General features: G+C 34.1%; 3 protein-coding genes across 6 annotated transcripts; 1 reads left to right on the top strand and 2 right to left on the bottom strand.

Moving 5' to 3' along the window:
* Positions 1-218: 218 nt before the first annotated feature.
* Positions 219-3,448, top strand: LOC150037569 (protein STRICTOSIDINE SYNTHASE-LIKE 3-like). Its single transcript, XM_090311309.1, has 4 exons — positions 219-727; positions 1,758-2,033; positions 2,468-2,635; positions 2,821-3,448. Exons 1-4 carry the CDS (start codon positions 366-368, stop codon positions 3,215-3,217), a joined length of 1,203 nt encoding a protein of 400 aa, XP_090167435.1. The 5' UTR covers positions 219-365; the 3' UTR covers positions 3,218-3,448.
* A 167-nt stretch (positions 3,449-3,615) lies between these two features.
* LOC150037568 (uncharacterized) lies at positions 3,616-8,962 on the bottom strand. The gene is made up of 10 exons (XM_090311308.1): positions 8,836-8,962; positions 8,428-8,681; positions 8,053-8,257; positions 7,699-7,789; positions 7,440-7,585; positions 5,327-5,570; positions 5,111-5,215; positions 4,747-4,929; positions 4,448-4,652; positions 3,616-4,240 (listed from the first exon to the last, which is right to left on the bottom strand). The coding sequence occupies exons 2-10, from the start codon at positions 8,648-8,650 to the stop codon at positions 3,759-3,761; spliced, it is 1,884 nt and encodes a 627-aa protein (XP_090167434.1). The 5' UTR covers positions 8,651-8,681; positions 8,836-8,962; the 3' UTR covers positions 3,616-3,758.
* Positions 8,963-13,030: 4,068 nt separating this feature from the next.
* On the bottom strand, positions 13,031-22,744 carry LOC150037567 (serine/threonine-protein kinase TOUSLED-like). 4 transcript variants are annotated; one of them, XM_090311304.1, is made up of 16 exons: positions 22,368-22,744; positions 21,607-21,696; positions 21,045-21,260; positions 18,866-18,916; positions 18,397-18,504; positions 18,127-18,171; positions 17,438-17,550; positions 17,052-17,118; positions 16,409-16,475; positions 16,178-16,275; positions 15,764-15,943; positions 15,394-15,607; positions 14,891-15,155; positions 14,472-14,526; positions 13,818-13,979; positions 13,031-13,620 (listed from the first exon to the last, which is right to left on the bottom strand). In XM_090311304.1, the coding sequence occupies exons 1-16, from the start codon at positions 22,593-22,595 to the stop codon at positions 13,525-13,527; spliced, it is 2,055 nt and encodes a 684-aa protein (XP_090167430.1). In that variant the 5' UTR covers positions 22,596-22,744; the 3' UTR covers positions 13,031-13,524. The 4 variants fall into 4 exon arrangements, with proteins under 4 accessions (XP_090167430.1, XP_090167431.1, XP_090167432.1 ...); XM_090311305.1 differs by having other exon boundaries at positions 15,394-15,604; XM_090311306.1 differs by having other exon boundaries at positions 21,045-21,251.

Here is a 22,744-nt window from a genome sequence, read left to right as displayed (position 1 = left end):
TCAAGATAAGTAAAGCACCAAGTTTTTCTTAAAAAATAATTTCTCAAAATTAAACAAACGAATTAAAGTAATATTTCCGGGTTAAAACTAGGGTAAAAGATTTGCAAAAAGTTAAGATTAAGATATAGTATAAATATGGAGGTTGAAATCCCAATGAAAAATCCCATTCCTATTCTGTTTTGGTTTCATGTGGGCTCGAAAGCAATAAATACAAGCTTTTCCATGGAGGATTCTCCATTGCCATAATCAAACCTTCTATCCACTATCAACCACCTCAGAATCTACCAACGACTTTTCAACTTCACAATCCTTCTCCAATCTCCATTATCTCCTCCAACGACATTTTTCAGCCACTCTCCCCGGCAATGGGGCACCCAAATGAGAACACTGGCTCTTCCGTCTCGTTCGGTGCTGTCGTCGCCGGCCTTTTCTTCTTACTGGCTCTGTATTGCGCAACCGATCCCTTCAAGCACAGTGTGATCGCTGACTTCCCTGACTTTGAGACCTACTATGTCGAATTGCCTTCGTGGTCTCAAATTCCGACGGACAGAGATAGCAATAACTTGTTGCAGAAGTCGACGATTATGTTTAAGGATCAAGTTCAGGGACCTGAGAGTGTGGCTTTCGATCCTCTAGGGCGTGGACCTTACACTGGTGTCGCTGATGGTAGAGTATTGTTCTGGAATGGCGAATCCTGGACTGATTTTGCTTATACTTCGCCGAATAGGTAATGTTCTTCTCTTCTTCTTTTTGCTGAATCTGTCTGTGTTAATTGCTTAGACGTTCTTGTTTGTGGATTCTCCTAGGGTTTCGTGTCGATGTAGGATGGAGGAAGTTTGATAGTGTATAAGCGGATGTTTATCTTTTTTTAATTCTAATTCAAGAGCCTGACGATATCTTAACCTCCTCCAAATTTGGGACCGACCAAGTTCAAAAAAATAATATTAAAACCTGTGCCTTCAAATTCAAAAATTGATTTTGAAGTTTTCATCTATAGAACAAGAAATATATGAATATTTTTAAAATCTTGTGTTTGGATGATAAAAAAAGTGTAATTCATCTTTAAATCCTATGAAATTTGGCAAAAATCTGACTGTTTCAGTGAAAATCTTCCTCTCTTTCTAATTATTTAAATTGTCATCCAATTCTTTTTTTCTTTTTGTAGAGTAAGAATTCAAATGATTAAACTATAGTTGGTTGCTTCATATGTACTGATTATTTTATATAGCCTACAAGTGGAGTCATGCTGTAAAGTTCGATAGTATTAACTTTATTATATATAGAAACAATCTTTCAGTTAATAATATTTAATTGGGACAACTTTGTGTGAACATTGTATGTACACAAGCACACATATGTTTATATTGCTTTGTTCAAACTCTTGTAGGAGGATTTGGTGCAAGAAGAGACAAAACACAAAAGTTAATCTGCATCCTTTTTGGAGACTTTTAGTAGGTGGAATGGTTAGAAATATCCCTCAAATGTTTTTATCTTTCACAATTAGTATCCTGTTGGTTGGTCTAGTTTTTCTCGATCCTTCCCGGCCGAGATCAATCCCTGAGGATTACTTCAAACAATTTTCCCTTTAATAGTATCATCGAAATGTGATAAATAGATCTGTTATGTTATATGCCAAAATTTGTTCACAGCATGTCTGATTTTGATGTTTTATAATTACTTATCTATCATTTCCTTGTTCTAGGCATTTGTTTTTAAATGTTGCCGATACATTCTAATTTGTTTCCATATGGTTTCAGGTCGGAGATATGTGATCCTAAGCCATCAATTTTAAGTTATTCGAAGAATGAACATATATGTGGCCGCCCTTTGGGTCTCCGATTTGACAAGAAGACAGGCGATTTATATATTGCAGATGCATACTTCGGGCTGATGAAAGTCGGACCGGAAGGAGGTCTGGCAACATCTCTTTCAACTGAAGCAGAAGGAGTGCCATTCAAGTTCACCAATGATCTAGACCTTGATGAAGAAGGGAATGTGTACTTCACAGATAGCAGCACCAAATACCACCGAAGGTAAGCTATTGTGATTTTCTCTTGCTAATTATCAAAAGACCATAGATGCTTCCTAATAATATTATGGTGATTTTCTTGTTGCTCACCACTTTATAGATGAGGGTTATGTGAAAATCATAAGTAAAACTTGTTGATCGACAAGGAGCAGGGGAATGGAAGATCTCCTTTATGTTCATCTGTAAAACTTGTTGATGTTATTCTTGTTCAAGATAACATTGTATTCTATTCTTATAAACCAAAATATCAAGTTGTTATGACATTCAGTAATTTGGTTTAAAATCTAGATTAACTAGACTAATTCCAAGAATATTCAAAGGACTCTTTGGTCTTTGGGATTTTTTTCAGTTTTCTTGCTGCTTGTCTCTTAAGTCTGATTTCTAAGGCCAAAGCGTAGAAACCTTCTAAGAGTTCTTATACCTATATTTCTTGTGTAGGAACTTCTTGCAGGTAGTTTTTTCTACTGAGAACTCTGGGAGAGTTTTGAAGTATAATGCTGCTACAGGAGAAACCACTGTTCTTGTGAGAGATGTTTATTTTCCAAACGGCGTGTCTCTAAGCAAGGACGGTTCGTTCTTCGTCTTCTCCGAAGGGGGCAAAGGAAGGTGAAACTCTTTACAACTTGAAATGCCTCTTTTAAGTTTTTCATCAACATTTATTACTTCAGTCCCACTCTCATTATTAACACCTCTTAGTCCATGCATTTATGTTCACAAAATGGAAAGAACACCAATGATCTGTTTATTTATTTCAACTCATTCACTACTTTAGCAACATTTCCATGATCTAGATTATGCAAGTATTGGTTAAAGGGTGAGAAAGCAGGAACAGAGGTCTTCGCCATACTTCCCGGATTTCCCGACAACATCCGAACGAACGACAAGGGCGAATTCTGGGTGGCAATCCACAGTCGACGTTCGACATTAGCCCGTTTGGAAGCTAAATATCCAAAACTGAGGAAATTTCTTCTCAAGCTTCCAATATCAGTAAAATTCCAGACCATCTTGCTTGGGGGGAGGCCTCATGCAGTGGTTGTGAAGTACAGCCCAGAGGGAAAGCTTTTGCAGATATTAGAAGACAACCAAGGGAAGGTTGTGAGAGCAGCAAGTGAAGTTGAGGAAAAAGATGGAAAATTGTGGATTGGAAGTGTTTTAATGTCTTTTCTTGCAGTTTATGATTTGCATTAAGTTTGGTGAATAGGAATAGGCCTTTTTAGTTTTATTTCTTTGGTAGTTTTAGAGTATTAGTTAGCTATTATGTTCATTCTGAACTTGCCTGTTGTGTTTTTTTTTCTCTCTTATTCCCTTCTTCCTTGTCCATGGACAAAGTACATTTATATACTCTAGTATTTATGATCCAAAAACTCCCTACTTCTGTGTAACAAAGTTTGAAACAATGACAAATGTGTACTTTTCTAACTCTTTACTTCAAATTTTGTTACCATTTATCTTAAATAAAATAAATACCAAAACATCGACTTTTGAGATGATAATTGGTGACTTACACACAACTATACTTGATAAAAATTCCTATTTTTTTATTATTAATTGAGATATTTAATACCCGTGTTCATCCTGGATTAAAATTATTTTTCAATACGAGGATTAAAAGATGGTATTAAAAATGCTTCTAAAACAAGACTAAGAGGGCTTTGTATTGTAAACAGCCTCATCTCACATGAAAGATGAAAAATATCCTTCAAAGTTTTCTAAAATGTTAACTTCTCTATTACTCGTTTGGTTTAGTTGTCAAACCAAATCCAAATGGAAAAAGTGGATCATAATGTGAATCCCCAACGTTCATTGGGAGTTGATCGACAGTCTTGAACCAAGTGCGAGCAAGTTTCCCGGTGAATCCGTAGTCACCGAACAGAAGGTCAGCTACACCTTGGCCTTCTGTTCCTGGAAGCCAAGCAGCCACAAGGGCATTGGCTATTCCAACATAAGGCTGCATCACAACAGGGCGACCGGAGACGACGACAACGACACATTTGATATTGTTGCACACATTCCTTATGGTGCTTGGACCAGGTTCAGAAATGGAGAGATTCGTGCTGTCACCAAACATTTCAGCATATGGAGGCTCCCCTACAATGACAATGGCATATGAGAACCCGTTCGACTTGACAAATCCCGCATCTGGATTTTCATTGTACACGACCTGTGTCGCAGGATCGACCGTATTCTTCACAGCATTGAGGATGGTAGTACCTGTTTACAAATTTACCACGTCCTAAGAAACTGCACAACTATCATGCTACTGAGGTGTTTACGGTTTTCATACATTGTTACAGAAGAAGAAACGATGAAATTTGTATATGCGTTTCAATTAGTAATGATTAGTTTCATGTCATAAAAGAGCAGTGAGAATTTTCTTCTTGGTTTCTTCTCTTTCAAGAAATAACAGTGAAAACTTACCAACAGTGAGATCATTGCCGCTCTGACCCTGCCATGTGATCGTCCAGCCTCCACATTGATAGCCCAAGTTGTCGGCGTGAGTCCCTGCAACTAGTATCTTTCCAGCTTTTTTAGGAAGAGGAAGCAATGGCTTATTGGCAGAGGGACCGTTCTTCAATAGAACAAGCGATTTTCTTACCGCTTCCCTGGCCAGTTCTCTATGTTCCTGTTGAAGGCCAACATTTTAGTTTCAGTTACACCAAAGCCAAAACTTTAGCTAAATCATTTTCCAACTAGAATCAAAACAACGGGTGACAGACCTTGCTCCCAAGTTGGTTGGCTAGGCTGTTATCCGCCAATGGGTTTTCAAAGAGACCCATAAGGAATTTAATTCTTAATATCCTCTGAACAGCATCATTGATCCTGCTCATTGGAATGATATTATTCTTCACCTGGCGAGTGAGTTCGTCAATGAACTCCGTGTAGTTTTCTGGAACCATAACCTGCCATGCATCATATACACAATGGAATATTGTAACCGTCTTAAATTAGACATCAAGAACAAAATCAAATGGCTCAGGTTGAGGCAGACTGAAATTAAGTTCAACCACTAATCTTCCATAGACAAGGAAGTGTATGATGGTTGTGTTACATGTTCCAAATCAGAGCTGACATTTGACTTACCATGTCAATTCCAGCACTAACTCCAGCTTGAACTGAATATGAATAATTAGCATGTGGAGGAGAGGTGATCCTGTCAATCCCTTGCCAATCAGAAATGACAAAACCCTACAGACAACCAACAAAAAACATTCATTCCGAGCTTGTACAATTGTCTACGATCTATTTTAGTATACTAATATAAGAATCTCACTTAAGTTATCTAATTTCTTTGAATACCTTGAACCTCAGCTTGTCCTTGAGGTAGCCAGTGACAAGGTCATGGTTGGCGTGCATTCTCACTCCATTCCAGCTCGAGTATGATACCATTACTGTTGCAACTCCCTTTTTTATCGAGTTATAATATGCAGGCATGTGAATGTTAAGCAAACCATTATAGTTAACCACAGTGTTATTTTCATCGATACCCCTGGTTGTGCCACCATCTCCTACGAAGTGCTTAGCACAGGCCGCAACTTTTTGTCTGAAGTTAAATAAGTTGAAATAGAAAAGTGGTAAATGGAATATATCCAAATAAATTCATTTGAATCACTAGATTTTGACCAACTCTTGCATAGTCCAGTTAAATCATGAGCGCATTTGAAAAGACAACATATATGAGCAAAACAATACAGAGAAACAGAGATGGATGTTATGGGTGAGATTAGGTTTGGTTCATTTCTATCACCAAAAGACTCAGACGGAAGGATCTCTTAGCTACTTATATTTCATTTTTCTTTACTTCAAGTAAAAATGTTTCTACTAGCATATATATTATAATACATCATCAATCAATAAACCCTATTTTTTTTTTTTTCATTTTCATAATTACTTCAAGTAAAAAGAATCAATATGATCTTCCCTTCATTTCACTGGTTCTTTGAAGAAAACTAGTACGGAGAAATTTAATATGGGGCAAGTGAAAAGAGAGAGAGAGAGAGAGAGAAGACGGTCTTCATTACAATTGAGCATGTGTTCTCTGATATTATTATAGATCCGCATTGATACATTGGTTTACCAAGTAAGGAAATTTAACTTTAACTTCCAATGCCTATAAGATTTGGATTTTGTTTAATAATCTTTTACATGCGTTCACAAAACCTCATCTGATAAGACTGAAGAATGCCAAAAATAGGGAAGGGTCATCATGTTAGACAGCTAGATTAAGCAGGAGAGGAGAATAGAAATGAATGAGCATTTTGCTAGAGAAATCCATATGTATAATCACTAAGAAGGAACTACTGAATGAGGAACCAACTTATTTCATAACCATTTATAAACAATGATTTTACCAGGAACCACATGGTCCACATAAAGATATTTTATCAATCAATTCAGTAACATTAAAAACAGTGTTATTGAAGAGAGAGAGAGGGTATGCATTGGTTAAAAGAAGACAGAAGTTAAATGCTTGTCTAGCCTCACAACTTTAGGCTTTTTGACCATAGATTTAAAAAATAAAAAACAAAATTAACAAATAAAAAATAAAAAATAAAACAAAAAGCTGTTAGAATTATTAGCATTATTATTTTGGGTGGGCATCTGGGTAAATGATAATTAACCCCAGTATAATCATTCAAAGCACTGTACAAGGATATTTGCTGGTAAGCATGCAGGGGAAAATACCAATCTAATACAATATTTAAATTTGAAAATATAGATACTATATATAACCTTTTAAACATTAAAATGAAAAATCATATTATGTTATTAATTGACTCCTGTTAGACAAAATGACAACCAAAGAAAGTTAAAACTTTATGCAAATAGATCTTACTTTCCCGCAACAAAAGGAATCCCTTTTCGCGAATTAGAAGGAATTGCTCCTTGCAATCCAGGTATGATCTCAGTCATTTGTTGAACAATCTTATGGTCTTCGCTATAGCTCTCATAGCAAAGACCATAAGATATTTTATTAATCAATTCAGTAACATTAAAAACAGTGTTATTGAAGAGAGAGAGGCTATGCATTGGTTAAAAGAAGACAGAAGTTAAATGCTTGTCTAGCCTCGACTTTAGACTTTTTAACCATAGATTTAAAAAATAAAAAACAAAATTAACAAATAAAAAATAAAACAAAAAGCTGTTAGAATTATTAGCATTATTTTGGGTAGGCATCTGGGTAAATGATAATTAACCCCAGTATAATCATTCAAAGCACTGTACAAGGATATTTGCTGGTAAGCATGCAGGGGAAAATACCAATCTAATACAATATTTAAATTTGAAAATATAGATACTATATATAAACTTTTAAACATTAAAATGAAAAATCATATTATGTTATTAATTTACTCCTGTTAGACACAAAATGACAACCAAAGAAAGTTAAATTTATGCAAATAGATCTTACTTTCCCGCAACAAAAGGAATCCCTTTTCGCGAATTATAAGGAATTGCTCCTTGCAATCCAGGTATAATCTCAGTCATTTGTTGAACAATCTTATGGTCTTCACTATAGCTCTCATAGCATCGACCCCATCTAGGATCTCTGCACACCTGCACAACACCCAACAACCAGAACGAAAAAACCCTAACTAAACAAAATTTCCTGAAAATGTAAGAATCTTTCATTTTCTCCTCGAAGAAACTGATTCAAAATGTTACGTTACCGCAATACATGGAGCAAAAACGTAAGGAATTCCAGTTGCTCTGACTTCAAGTGCTGTAGCATCTCCTATCCGCCTAAGAAGTTCCGGATCCCTGATGTGAAAAGTAAACTCATAAGCAAACCAGGTCATGAATCTGCATACCGTCCACTAACAAAATTTTGGATTATAAGTTCAAATTCAAAAAATATGTTCAGGGATTTTTCGTTTTTCTTACTAAACGGGTGTATCAGTTCAAAGATCAACACATAAAAACCTTCCTAAATCTTAATCGTCCATTAGTATAATGTAAGATAATCAAATCATATACATACAAAAGACTAAGGAAATCCACTACTTATTGACTGCTTTTCTTACCTAGTAACTCCAAGACCAACATTATGAGGAAAGATAGTGGCATTGTACACATTATTGTGACCATGAACAGCATCAATCCCATAAATCATAGGGATCCCAAGACGGGTGGCTAAAGATCCCTTTTGGATCTCATTCACCATATTGACCCAAGTCTCCGCCGTCGCTTTCTCCGCCGGTACACTTCCTCCTCCGCTCAGTACACTCCCTGTCCAAACCCACCATCATTCTTCATTTTCCATTAGCACAATACAGTATAATACAGTATATAACACATACATCCATGACAATAATCCTTACTGAAAAGTAGACATTAAACTCACACAATCTAATTTAACCAAATAATGGAACCAATATCAAAGAGTTATGATATAATACCAATGAAGTAGTTCTTCATGACGTCCGGGGTTGCAACTTTCCGTTCAATCTGAACCATTTGGCCAATTTTTTCTTCCAAAGTCATCCGACCCATAAGATCTTTGATTCTAGCACCCAATGGCTGTTTAGGGTCTTTGTATTTCAGGTAAGTTGCATCTGTAGCAACAGCCAGGCAACATAGCAACAGCCAAAACCCCATCAAGGGCTTTAAGAACCGCATCATTTTGAGCTCTGGAACTCGAGCAGATCAAAACCTGATGATAAAACAGAGTATTGATTGGGGTTTTAAGCAAGTGAAAACTGGATTTAAGAAAATGTGGTGACACAGATAGCATTTGAGGAATTACAAAAGCAAAAAGAAAACGATGAAATGAGAGAAAAAGAAGAGAAAAGGAAAATGATTCTTACAGAAGAAAGTGAAAATGGTAGTGATGATACTGCCAGTGAGAAAATGGGAATCCACAGGACACGAAGAATGAGTACGTGGGGACCTTTATACAAACCTTTAACTATTATTTTATTCACTTTCTTATCCATTAACTCAGATTTCAAAGAAAACGGCTTTTCTTTATTTATTATTACTCCCTCCAAAATCTAAATTAAAATTTTTTTTAAAAAATTATAGTACGAGTATTATTATTATTTTTTATTTTTTTATGGATCATGAAATAAATGTCTGTAGCTCTTATGTTATTTTTAAAAATAACATGTTAACGAGACACACAAATTAAATACAAAAATAACGAAATTGGATCATTTTTGTGTTCTTTTAAGAATGTAACACTAACACGAACAAAACGGATGAAAACTTTAAATTATAGTTTGAAATGTTTACTAGAAAATTATTTTAAATGACAATAGCAAAATATTAATCTATCAATAATAGACTACTATTTGTGTCTATCATGACACAAATAGACAATTATAGTAGTCTATCGTAGATAAACAGTGAAATCTTACTATATTTATAAATATTTTAATTCATTATTCTATATTTAAAAATAACATATATTTACTTTAGTTACATAAATATTAAAGATTTGCCAAAAAAAAATTAAAAAAAAGATGGTATTATTACAAATCAAATCCAAATATAATATAAAACACACCCAATGAATTCTCAAACTCACAGTAGACTTCACGACTAAAAAAATATCAATTTCGTAACTAAATAACTTTTTGAACTCTTCAGCTCTCTCACCTAAGCAACTCTTCACTATTTGTTTCAAATGTTCTCTAAAGAAAAGTCAAATAAAAAATTATGACTTTTACATGAAGAGAAAGTTATTTAGTAAAGCGTTTCACTCTTAAAGTTTTAGAGGAAAAAAGTTTCTTTGTACAAATCACTTTTAGCTAAATGATTATATAAACATGAAACAAAGAGTTCATTTTACATGATGTAACAGAAAGATGAGCAAAATGAAATAGATAGTTAAATAGAATAGAATGGACGTACGTATAAAATTATAGTTTTGGGAAGGAGAGAGTATGTGGCACGTGTTACTAAATAAATTTTAAAAAAATAATAAAATAGGGAATGTAAATTTGTTTTTGATAAATTAAAATTGGAAAGATAATAAAGTATGTTAGAAATTAGAAAGCAGAAATGAACACTTTTCAAAAAAAGAAAAAAAAAAAAGCAAATGAACACAAAAAAGTGAACGTAAGAATTTGCATTGGGGATTGGTGAGACAGTGAATTTTGAGTTTTAGTGAAGTTAAATAATTGAGGCATTCGTTGAACGAAGAAAAGTGGCACGCATAACACCGCCAATTGCCTAAACGTTGCGATTTCATTTGACCAATACCATCTTTCCACGTGCAAAATCAAACCTCACTACATTACCGTTGGGATTAAATAAATCTTATAATATTTATATAACAAAACAACATTCTATTTATGCTAATTATAAAATTTGGTTTTACTTTAAATCGTGTTTTTGTTTTGGTCCCTAAACTTTAAAAAATATTCAAAATTTTAGTCCATAAACTTTTAAAAATATTTATTTTAATTCCTACTATTGAAATTATGTTAACTCTTCAACAAAAATGTAAGAGAACTTGTATATTTTGATCACTAGACTCTATTTGTTTTTCTTGCCTGTTGGGTTAACAACTTAGGCCCCATTTAGTAACCATTTGATTTTTTTCTCCCGAAAGTTTAGTTTATTCCATCCACATTTCTTACAGTAATTTGCATACAATGGTTAAATTCTTAACCAAATTCCAAAAACACAAACAACTTTTTGAAAAGTTGCTTTTTTTAATTCTCAAAATTTGGCTTAATTTTTCAAACTATTGGTGAAAAGTAGATAACAAATGAAGAAATTTGGAGGTGAAAGTAGTGTTTATAGCTTTAATTTTAAAAAACAAAATGATTATCAAACGGGACCGTAATATTAAACTAAGTTGCACATTTGGTTTTAGAATTTTGTGAAATTAATGTTAAATAGATGTTAAACTTCAAAAGAAATTTAACAGCTCTTTAGATTTTTAAGTAGTACTTTCTATTTTGTATCTAAAATATGCTTAACCTTTTATCTTTATGTCTATTATGTCTTTGATTTATTCGACATTTTAAAATTTTACCCACCAATCAGACAAAAATTGACCGTTTAATAATTTATTTATATATATATATATTGATTTAAAAAATTGTTAATATGTTGAGGGCCTAATTAATTTTTAAAATTTAGAAACTTATTAGACACAAAAATAAAAGTATAGTACCTACTGGATAACTTTTAAAGCTAAATAACCTATTAAATACAAATATGAAAATTTATATACTAAATTTGTAAACTTCGCTTTCGGAGTTATTTTGGCTTTATCTATTTTATCTCTTGGATTTAAGCATTTCTTTTCCATATGTGATTTTGTAATTGTATTTTTACTATCAGGTTGGTGTGAACATTTGTGTGATACAATTTTGGATGTTGATTGTGCGTCACTTTATTTATTAGAAAGTTTCAACTTACTTGTAACAAAATCAATAGTAGCCAACAAGAGCGTAGCTCAATTAGCATAATGTTTATACTATCAACCTCGTGGTTTGAGGTTCGATTCCCCTATCAATATAACTTAGTTGTTTAAGTTCAACAAAATTATGAGATGCTCAATTGGCATAACTTTGGATTGTAAGGATTTAATATCTCAAGTTTCAATTCTGTTACATAATAAAGTTTTAAGAACTAAATTGTTACAAAGTTGAAATTATAGAAAATAAATCATTACAAATCAAAATTAAGAGACTAAATTGTTATTTTTACAAAAAGATTTTAGGAATCGAAAACATAAGAAAATGATCCACGTGGCCAAGACATTCAAATTTTATAGCCGTTGGGAGACAAGCTGCGTGGCCGACAAGCTGTACGTATAGTAACGTAATGTCCTTTTCCATTGGGAAACCCATTTTTCATACTATGGTTTGCGTGGTAGCATACTTTCATATTCTTCATTAAATATTTTATTTCTTCGTTGCTTTGGTATTTTCATTAATTCAAACTAATGCTCGTTAGATATTTAATTTGTTCACTGCTTTTGTGTTTTTATTGATTCTTTTCTTCTTTTAAAATAGTGGTAGAAAAATCAAACTCAGCTTCAGGATCGATAATATAAGTTTAGGTTAGTTAACATATGATTGTGTTGGTTTATTTTTATTAGTTTAAATGAAAATGGTTTCAATTTTATGTTTGTTATCAATTCAAACACAATTCAATGGACAAAATATTAAATATGACATTGGATGATTTTTTACACAACTATTTAAGTAAGAGTTCAATTAACCTTGATCCTTACTAATCATGTGTGAATGTCACCCTCCATGGAAGGAGATAAATCTTCAAGCTTAGAGATATAAGTAACTAGAGTCCCACCATGTGAGCATCTCATAAATGTCGTTCATTTATTTTGTATATATTTGATAATAATAAAGAAAGATGATAGGTCAATAAAAGTTTAACTCAACTGCCATCCTTATGAACTAAAGACTAAAAGATCCATGGTTCAAATCCCCCACCTCCAATTTGTACTAAAGAAACACAGTAAATAAAATGAATTTTACAGTCTAATCTTAAATATTATATTCTATAATATTTAAAAGGAAAAGTGTAATCTACCTTCCCAAGTTGAGTCATAATATCATGATTTAAAAGGAAAAAAGTACCAACTCGAGCAATTAGGCTATAGATATGAGTAGCAAATTTTTGTTCATGTAATTTATATATAAAATAAACAAAAAAAAATGAACTTTCTGTTTTTCTTTCTTTTTCTTTTTTTAATTTTTATTTTTAGAATACAAAGACTGATTACAAAATCACTTTAATCGCATTAAGAAACACGAGAAGATAAGAAGTTTGCTCTTCCAACGTCTTGCAACAAGAGAATGGGCCAGAACATTATTAAAGCATCAAACGTGATTGAAGAAAACATTTGTCCAACTCATCTGCTGAGACTTTAGCCTCAAGGATGAAAAAAGAGACCCAAGTAAAGTCTAAAGAGACCCCGTTCAGCATATAAACAGCCTCTAGGTAGTCCAACTTCACAATACCAGGGCAAACATTGAGATTCAACAATACTAAGAAGACCTTCATAATAGTCATTACTTCAAGAAAAATATGAACTTTTCATTCTTGAGAGTTGCACATCTACATGAAACCTTGGTGGAAATGCGGTTTATCTAACGATTGGCAAAAAGAGACTGCCAATACCATATAAACTGAAGAAAATATTTAATACAACAAAATCAATCATTTTCCGAAAGGGAAAAATAATATATGGGCAAACAAAAGAAAAGCAAAACTTCCCTCATTTTCCCCCATTTTAGGGGCCTCTAGCCCATTTTCAGAACACTAAACCACAAGGATTGTAGGACACTGTGCCTTCCACCCAAAGGGCAACTTTCCAAACCACAAACTTTGCGAACCTCCAATTATTTGAAGATAGGACAACTGAAGTCACTCAAAAGGATGGCAGACCAGCTCTTTTTTTGTGTATACAGTTTCAATGAGTTACTATACTTTCTTTGCTTGCTGTAGAAAGATAGAACCTGTTAAATTTCTGTAATGTGGATCTCCAGAACCATACTTCTGTCACGTGATTACTTCTTCAAATATGTTAGGTATGAATCTTGAGCAATCGTCAAAACATCGGGTCTCTCTGCTTGGTTATATGTCAAACAACGACGTATAAAATCCTGCATTACGTTAATATAAAAACCATTGTTTGACTGCTGTGAATCTCTACATTATAACATAGGAAATTATATGTAGGAAACCTTGACATATCAAAATATGGATGGCCAAAATATATTATGAATGTGTTATTAAGCACAAAAATAGTTTATATTATGTTGAAGGGAATTGAGCAAATGCAAATCAGACTACAGCTCACCTTCGCCTCGTTTGAGACAGCAGGTCGAGTAGGGAAATCAACTTTACGAGCTTTTATAATGGTGTCTTCACGAAGTATTCTTTCTTGTGTCTGATCATGTCCAAATGGACGTCTGCCAAAGAGCATTTGATATAGTAGTACACCCGCTGACCAGACATCAACCTGTTTTCAGAAGATGGTAGGTTATAGAAAACCCGAGCTTAGGAAAAGCAAGGCAGTAAAGTACATACTACACTTTTCTGCACAAATCACAATTGGGAGACTCACTTGCAAGAAACTTGATGTTTTTTTTTAGAAAAACAAATGTGGTGTTAGCCTTACTGCCTTGTTCTTTTTCCTAGTTTTTGGATCAGAGTTCTTTGTATAGATTCTTTGGTAAATACAAACCATTCTTAATTCAAGCCAACTAGAGATATATCTAACACTGAAAGATTGGTGGCGACCAGTGGGGAATACTTATCGTATCTTCCCTCACCCCATTTTCTATGTCTTTAAGCATTTTGAGTGAAACCAAAAGCAAAGTCATGAAGGTTTATGTCTAAAGTAAACAATATCGTACCATTATGGAGATATCTAAAATTCAGTTGTCCACGACTATAATAACATAAACAAGAATGCAGCAGAAAAGAGAAAATAAACTATAGAACAACCAACCTTGGATGATATTAAAGGAGTCTTGCTGAGTTCAAAGCATTCGGGAGGTAAATACCTGCAGATGCCAAAACAAATCAACGACTGACACTACACAGAGTAGGAATGCATGCATGGGGGCGTTATAAGAAGAAAACTTGTACAAACAATATCAAGGACTTAAAATCCAAAAAAGAACCATTCGTTCACCATAATTTCTCCATAAAACGCATTACCTCCTTGAAAAAGGTCAACAATGGTTTACACATTTAGACACAGAAATGGACTAAAGAGGAGAGGGGAAAGGAAAGCAAACTTGATATAACTAGCAAAGAAACTATTCTACTCAACTCAAAAAGTCACAGCCTATTCAATACTCTTAGCAGGATATAAATGTCAAAACATATAAAAAGCCAAAAGTATACACTAAAATAGACATTTACCAATATGTTCCAGCACCCTGTGATGTTAGTTCCATACCCTGTGATCCAACATCATCCTCAACTATTTTACTCAGACCGAAATCCGTCACTTTTGCAACACCTAGTTCATCAAATAAAACGTTACCAGGTTTCAGGTCATAATGGATAATTTTTTGTGTCCTTCTGTTCAAGTAAACGAGGCCATGAAATATCTGAACTATGATAATCCTGGCTTCTTTCTCAGGTAATATTGGTGTTGACTTGAGAACAGCATCAAGATCCTTCCCTGGAGAAAAAAAATGTGCAACTGATAAAGCAAGACGAAAAAAAAATACCACTTTTCATATGAAGATAAGAAGAAAAATAGACAGTGTTATGCATAGTCTGATAAAATCATGCGTTTCAGATTGTTCCAGAAAACAAGTGTCAATTTTGTTTATGTTCAAAGCAGAATATTTCAACTGGCTTCCTCGCACAACATGAAAAGCACATCAGAAATATACAATGGTAAAACAGAGATATACCGCTACAATATTCTAAGACTGTACAGAATGTATTTTGATCAATCTCGAAAATGTCCCATAGCCGAACAATGTGAGTATGCACCAATGTTTTGTGGATATTGTACTCCCTAATTGCATGCCTTATATAACTTTGCTTCTTCTCTTCACTCCACTGAGCATTCAACCCATGCAGCTTACACGCAACATATCTATGCTCTACCAAGTCATAAGCCTGCTGGAAATTTCTTACTTCAAAATCACTGCAAAAAGGTATATCTTTACAGTTGCCAAATGTAGGCAGAGACGGTCTTGTTTTTTTCCCATCAATTTAAATCTCGAACAGTTTTTTTGAGAGAATGTTAAGAATAATTATACAGCACAAATTTCTGACCTTGTAAACCTCACTGAATCCTCCTTTCCCAAGAAGGTTTAAAAGGGCATATCTGCAATTTAGAATCTGAAAATTGTTGAAACGAGAACCATCCTCATCTCGTATCCGCTTCATTTCACGTATAAGCCTTCCTTTATCAATTTCATATCGGTCCCTTTCACGTAGAATAGTTTCCTCTTCCTACAAAGAGTTCATAAATTATTTATTTTATTTTATTTTATTTATTTATTTATTTTAGTATTATTATTATTATTTTGATAAGAACATCGAAGAAATATATTATCACAAAAGAAACAAAAAGGCATAAGAGTTTATAAATTATGATAAGATAGATATGTCATCTAAGCAAACCAATAAATAAAATTGCAAATGTTTTCAATTAAAGAGACAACAAGACATGACAAAGGAACTAACACGCTTAATGCTTGCCAGACGGGATTTATAGATTTCATCCTGAATGAAACTGTCCTCTTCTTGGGCTCCTGGCTCTACATCGGTCCCATCACCTTTGTCTATAAAATAGAAAGTTCAGTCACTTCTAGATGGTTGAATTTAGAATTTTAGGCACAAAGCATATATTCTTATCTTAAATTTCAAAAAATCTTGCAGCAAGATCACATGTACTAGTGCATGAGAAAAACTTACCCGGCTGTCTTTTCTTCAAGGACTTGCGCTGTCGTTCAATAGCCTCCTTGGTTTCTAGTAATTGTTTCTGAAAAGTGAGAAACTTATTTGTCACAATGAACAAATGACTAAATGTACAACTCACAAGAACTCCATGTTGGAAAAACTAAAACAAAGATACATGATCTAGTAGGTGACAAAAAAAACTTTTTGTTCAGATAGTAAAAATATACTATTCGCCAAATGCTGAGGCTATGATATGTTCATCCTATTTTCTTTGCTCGTGAGAATATTTTATCCACAACAAAAGATCTAAAAAGTACAACATGCTCTACTATAATTTGCAAATAATAATTTAAAAAAAGAAAAACAAAACAAACAAACAAACAAAAAACCTACTATTAAATTGGAAACAAATTCAAATTTGTTTTGGATATGGTTATGTTGGATTTTCTTTATACTTCTGTAATATTATCTGAGTATTAGGTGACTGGGTGTTTATACCGATTATTCATATTTGGAATAAAAAACTTATTTATTGGTCGATGGTTTTTCTTCTATATAAAAAGTCCTTGTTTATTTGATCCGATAAAGAAGAAAAATTTAATAAGTTTAGTTTCTTCCTAAAATTTAAGTCGTTAACAAAAGCATAAAGATGACGTACAAGATGAGCATTTAGATCTTTCAATGCTTGTCCATCCTCCCACGTTTCAGATATGACTGTCCCAGCTCTGACATCCATACAAAAATGCAATCAGTTTTTTCCTTGAATAAAACTTGAAAGTGAATGTGATTGCAAGAAGCCAATAATTTGATTGACAAATCCAAATCCAAATCCAAAACCCAGAATAGTCAAAGTTTCAGACAAAATTTCAAACCCATAGCTTAAGTCTCACAAATCTCGTCCATTAGCACGGCTATCTAGAGGCCAGGAATTGGAACATAATTGTTAAAGTAGGGTAAAGAAGACGGGATATAAATCCCTCACTAAGCAAGGGCAAGATATAACGTGGCAATGGCATATAACAACTAGATTATGAAAAAACTAACCTGATTACACCCACATTGCCAAGTCTCAAGGAGTCTTGTCGGACTTTCATCCTCGCTTCCTGCCTCTCAGCCTTTGAAACAGATATCAGCAAATCCGATAGTACTTTTGTTCTCTGTAATGTCAATAAAATCCACAAGAAGGATGAAATAGTTAATGACAAATCTGTGTCTACAAAAAATCAAATTCTTGATGATGAAAGCACGTTCTATTTGCCTCTTCATAATAGGAGAACAAATAACATTATAAAGAAGCAATCAGCTAGATTTCATGGTAAATAACCTCCCTTTGGAGTAAACAACCTTGATGGTCAGAAAAATGGCTACCATAAAGTAAGATAAGGTTGTGGGCCATATATAAATTGGGCAAGAAAGGCAAGCAGTGACTGGTGCGAGTAGGGTGGAATATAGTTAGTAGTGGCAGAGATAATAGAATTGTTAATGCTAGTGAAAAACAAAGTCATCTTCCAGACACATATTGACCGAAGATAGTTCAGGGACTTCTAGGTATTGGAAAATCCCCAGGAAGAGTATAGATGTAGATGAATTCTTAGACTTCATGACCTAGCTCCTAGATGGAATGTTTTCACTAAGGAACTTGTAGCTTCTTAAACTGGATATTATACACGGTTAAATTTTTATAAATTTTTTCAGCTCACAGGTAAGAGATTAATTCCTTGAGACAAACAAACCTTAGGCTTCATTTGCTGTTCGTACTCTTTGAGCTCCTTCAATTCCTGCGTAAATCAGGATCAAAGAGAAAAGATAAAATCATAAAATTAATAAACAGAAAAGACAATTCGAAGATGTCTTGCAAATGAACAAACTTATGAATGAAACATTCTAGAATACTCCAAAAAAGAAAAACATTTTCGAATGCCACCATATGCATGGACAAAGTCCATAAGGAAAATGTATTCTAGCAAATAGGTTTTCAACTATCTTGGGTGTTATCTATGTACCTTTTCTAATTCATGGTAAAGATTTTGATATTCAGAAGACTCTTGACGTGATTTTCGCAAATCCTCCTCCAATGAAGCAACTTTTGCCCGTAAAGAAACCAACTCTTCCTATTAAATACAACCAACAAAAAGAAAAAATTTGAGATGTCAATAAGTTGTGGCACCAAGGCAAGATATTCCACATAATGAAAACTTTTTCCATGCACCAAACAGGAGATACTATTCATTACAAACAAAACAACACTTCACAAGTCAACAATTGTATGTTGACAAAACACATTTAATCTTATTTCAAAGGTTGCAAACCGGCGAATTACATGGGCATAAAAATTCTTTTTTGCACTCATTCAGATGCATGCTTCATAGGGATTTGACATAAGGATATATCTCTATCCAAAAAAGAAAAAGAAAAAAGGTACGTTTGCCTGTATTGGAGAATGCTTCCATGCACATATGAAAAACGCCATACCTCCATTGGAGATCGATTATCTACCCGAAGATGCTCTTTACACATACCATCCTGCAAAACCAGAGATTGATTACTAATCAACCAAAATGTTTTTTTTCTTAATAGAAAACAGGACTTTAAATTCGGACAATGAATTAATAGAATTGCATTGCAATAGCTTGATCAATGGCTCAGGTATCTCATTCTTCCAGGTAGAAAATGAGGGTACTATGCGAAGGCCCATGCTTAGTCTTACGGCCTTCCTTCCCAAGAAATTTTGTAGCTGCTAATTGAATATTTCATACTTTCTAGAAGCCATCGTGATGGGGCAACTTCTTTTAAAAATAGAAAACATTGGTCAATTTTGATTGGTTTTGCCTGTTTCAGACAATCAATTTTAATTAAAAAGTCTGTTATTTAAGTTGGCTTTTTAGTATACCTTAAACTAACAAGAATAATTGATGTTGAACCAACCAACCCAAATATATCCCAACACTGTGCCATATAGGAAAAGACTATCAATCAGTGCCTTCTTCCTTTTTTTTTTTTTTTTAAAACATCCGTGAGTGTCTAGGTCAACTTACACGCACCTCGACTAGTCTCACAGGAGAACCCGCCTGACCCTACAATATTTAGGTGTCAAAGAAACTCATAAGATATTGAATCCTAAGTAGGTGGCCACCATAGATTGAACTTATGACCTCTTAGCCCTTTACCAAGAAGATGTTCCTTTATTTACCACTAGGCCAACCCATTATGGTTCAATTGATACGTTTTGTGATAGAAACAAACTGCTTTCATTGAGAAAAAATGAAAGAAGACCTTTTCAAAAAGAAAATGGAACAGCTCATTTATATAGGCCTGATCCGCTTCTCCAACCCATGCAATCTTGCATGGGTAACAAAGGATAATGGATCATGGGTCGACTTGAAAGTTTCACTGAGGAAAGATAAAATATATTCTCTGTCTTTTAAAAGAATTGAAAAAAATTTAACTTTCATTGAGAAAAAATGAAGGCATAGTCAGACATATAAAAAAGGAAAACCCCACAAAAAGAAAAGTCAGACTACAAAAGAGGCTCCAGTCGAGAAATAAGACCAAGTAAATACAAAAGAGTCTGGTAGAGACCAAACATCGTCATAGGAACTCTCAAGCCCTCTAAAGATTATGTTGTTTCTCTCTCCCTAAAGCCTCCTGCCACAAAAAGCACCCTTTATCACGAAACGGTGGATGGAGGAAAAGCTACTCAATCGACTCCTTGCAACTCTTAGAGATGGAACATATTCTCTCTACCACCACCTCTAAAATCATTTCATCAACCATATCATTCTTGCTGCAACAAGTCCTGAATATTGAGTGCTGTTGAGAAGGTCATTTCAATTTTTGCATGAGTAAGAGTTGATGAAATGTAAGACAAATGCTCCCCTTCATCCCCTTCAACATAGCACCCATGGCTTCCTCGTCATCTTTCTGAGTTAGTGCATTTTCCTCCTCCAATTCCTGCTGCACTACCTCTATGTGATTGCTTGTAGCAACCATCTGATAAGTGTCCCATTTGATTACACTGGACGACAACTGAGTTTTAGTGGAACACATTAAAGATGACTTCCTCACCCATGATAGGGATATCTCTTGTCTGATCACACTATCCTTGTCTATTCTCCACTTTAAAGGAATCTATGCAACTTTGGAGAAGGTGTCTAACTTCCTAAGATCACTTACTTAAACTAGACAAATTGAAAGAAGGATGACAGAACCTTTGTGCTCCCAGTAGGACACCTAAAAATTTGTGGAAAAGCAGGATGACAGTTTCACAAATATCATCTATTACCAAAGCCTGAATGAGAGTCTCCAGCACAATTAAACAAAGTGTGGCATTTTCATCGAAAAAGGAAACATACAAAAAGAGCCAAGATGCCCAAAAAGACAAGGATTTATAGAAGAAGCTCTCCAATTCTAAAAACGAGGAAATTAAATAAGATATAAATAAACAAAAAAATATATATATACATAAAAAGATGTCTGAAATAGATTTTGGAGACTATCTTTCAATCAAATAAATAACTTCAACTAAATGGTCAATCCATCATAAAGAACTAAATAATGGTCAATCCATCATAAAGAACTAAATAACACAAAATTGTTCAATTAAAGCACAAACAACATTACAGATTTGACTAACTGATCAGTCAGATCTTACCTTAAGGTATAAACTGTCGTGTTGACCATTGGTAGGTGGAATTGTTGAGAGAGAAATTTGTGATTTTATCTGATCATTAACTCTTGACCCACGACCTCGATTTGAGAGGGATTGTCCCCTTCCTCTGGCTTGTTTTTTCCTATTTACATCCACATTCTTTTTGGTCTCTGTGGCTTCCACCAGATTTTGCCTTCCATCTTCCACTGCCTGAAATGCCTTGTAATTTTATTTTATATATATATATATTGGTCATTAAAGGTAAAATTCCAAGGAGTATAATAGGTGCCAAAAAACAACTTGCAGGTCAATAGACTCAGAAAATCAAAAGAAAAGGGAGAAAAAAAATTAACAAGACGGAGAAGGCACAGACAGTCAAGTGCTCGATAAAGAAGACAACAAGGTTTGATGCAGTAACTAGAAAATGAAAAACTTATACAAGAAACACGAACATTTCATTGGATAAAAACATTTATGATCAATGAACCAGGGTTTAGGAATTGTCTATCATATTTAAACTACAGCAATTGTTACTCCAAACCATAACCAAAATAATAAGAACTACCTCAGCACGTTCAGGAAGGACTGGGTCATTGGCCTCTTGAAGTTTTTGACGCTTTTGGGTGTTAGCTTGGATGAGGAATCCATCTCCAGTCTAATATACAATATATTACATACAATATCATCAAATCCAGAATAAGCCAATGCGAGCATAGCTCAACGAGCATATAATAGATATTAGTAACCAAGAAATTTATAGTTTGAATCCCCCCACCCTCTATTGTACTAAAAGAAATCATCAAGTCCATAATAGATAATCTCTCAACTTTAAGTTATCATACTTACAAAGCAAAAATAAGTTTTGGTTATCAACGAAAACAAATAAATGGATATGGATCCTAAATAAGAACGTTCAAGTTCATTTTTTCTGTCAAAGGACGTTAAAGTTCATAGGTCAGCCAAAAGCACCAAAATTATATTCTAACACGAATAAATCTCGCTTACTTTTTCCAAAGTTATCGATGTCAACCTTTCAATAACAGAGTATCACAAGAAAATAAAAAATCCACTCTAGACACTATTTAAGACAAGAAAATCAAAGATTGTCCACACAAAAGTAATACGGGTGATAGTACATTATCCTAGTTGTGGGTTGGTGCATTCTCATTTCCCACGCCTAACTCCAGTCAGTTCCAATGGGAAAAATTAGAATGGCAGGTTGTTTAATCAGTCACAATCTCAATAACCAACTAAAACTCAATTCTCGAGATACAGAAACGAAGAGGAATGAATACAAGTTGCACATGAATGGTAAATGGAACTTACAGCATCATCAGAATCACTCGAAGTGGAGGGCTCGATCAAATTTTCAGTGGCGACAAATTTCACAGCAGATGAGACAGAAGTCCTGGTTGACTGCGACTGAGCAGGCGGCTGGATGGACGAGGTCTTACCGACCATACGAGCTTCGAGCTTGGCCATTTTGGTCGGCAAAGACTGGTCCGATTGATTGGATGAATTGGAAGAGAAATGAAGAAGCATATCATCCGACATTGCGTAAACAGCAATGCAGCGAGCAACTTACGATTAAAAACAGTATACTCAAAACCATTCAAGAAATCATCTAATCATCTTTATTCCCTAATTGACTCAATTTGAATTTGAGGTAAACCCTACAGAAATGCAGGGTTCCATAGCGTGCA

The sequence above is a fragment of the Benincasa hispida genome, chromosome 2 (genome assembly GCF_027475165.1).
Source record: "Benincasa hispida cultivar pf3 chromosome 2, pf3_genome.v1.1, whole genome shotgun sequence".
Classification (NCBI taxonomy): domain Eukaryota; kingdom Viridiplantae; phylum Streptophyta; class Magnoliopsida; order Cucurbitales; family Cucurbitaceae; genus Benincasa; species Benincasa hispida.
This window is presented reverse-complemented; position numbering and strand designations above follow the sequence as displayed.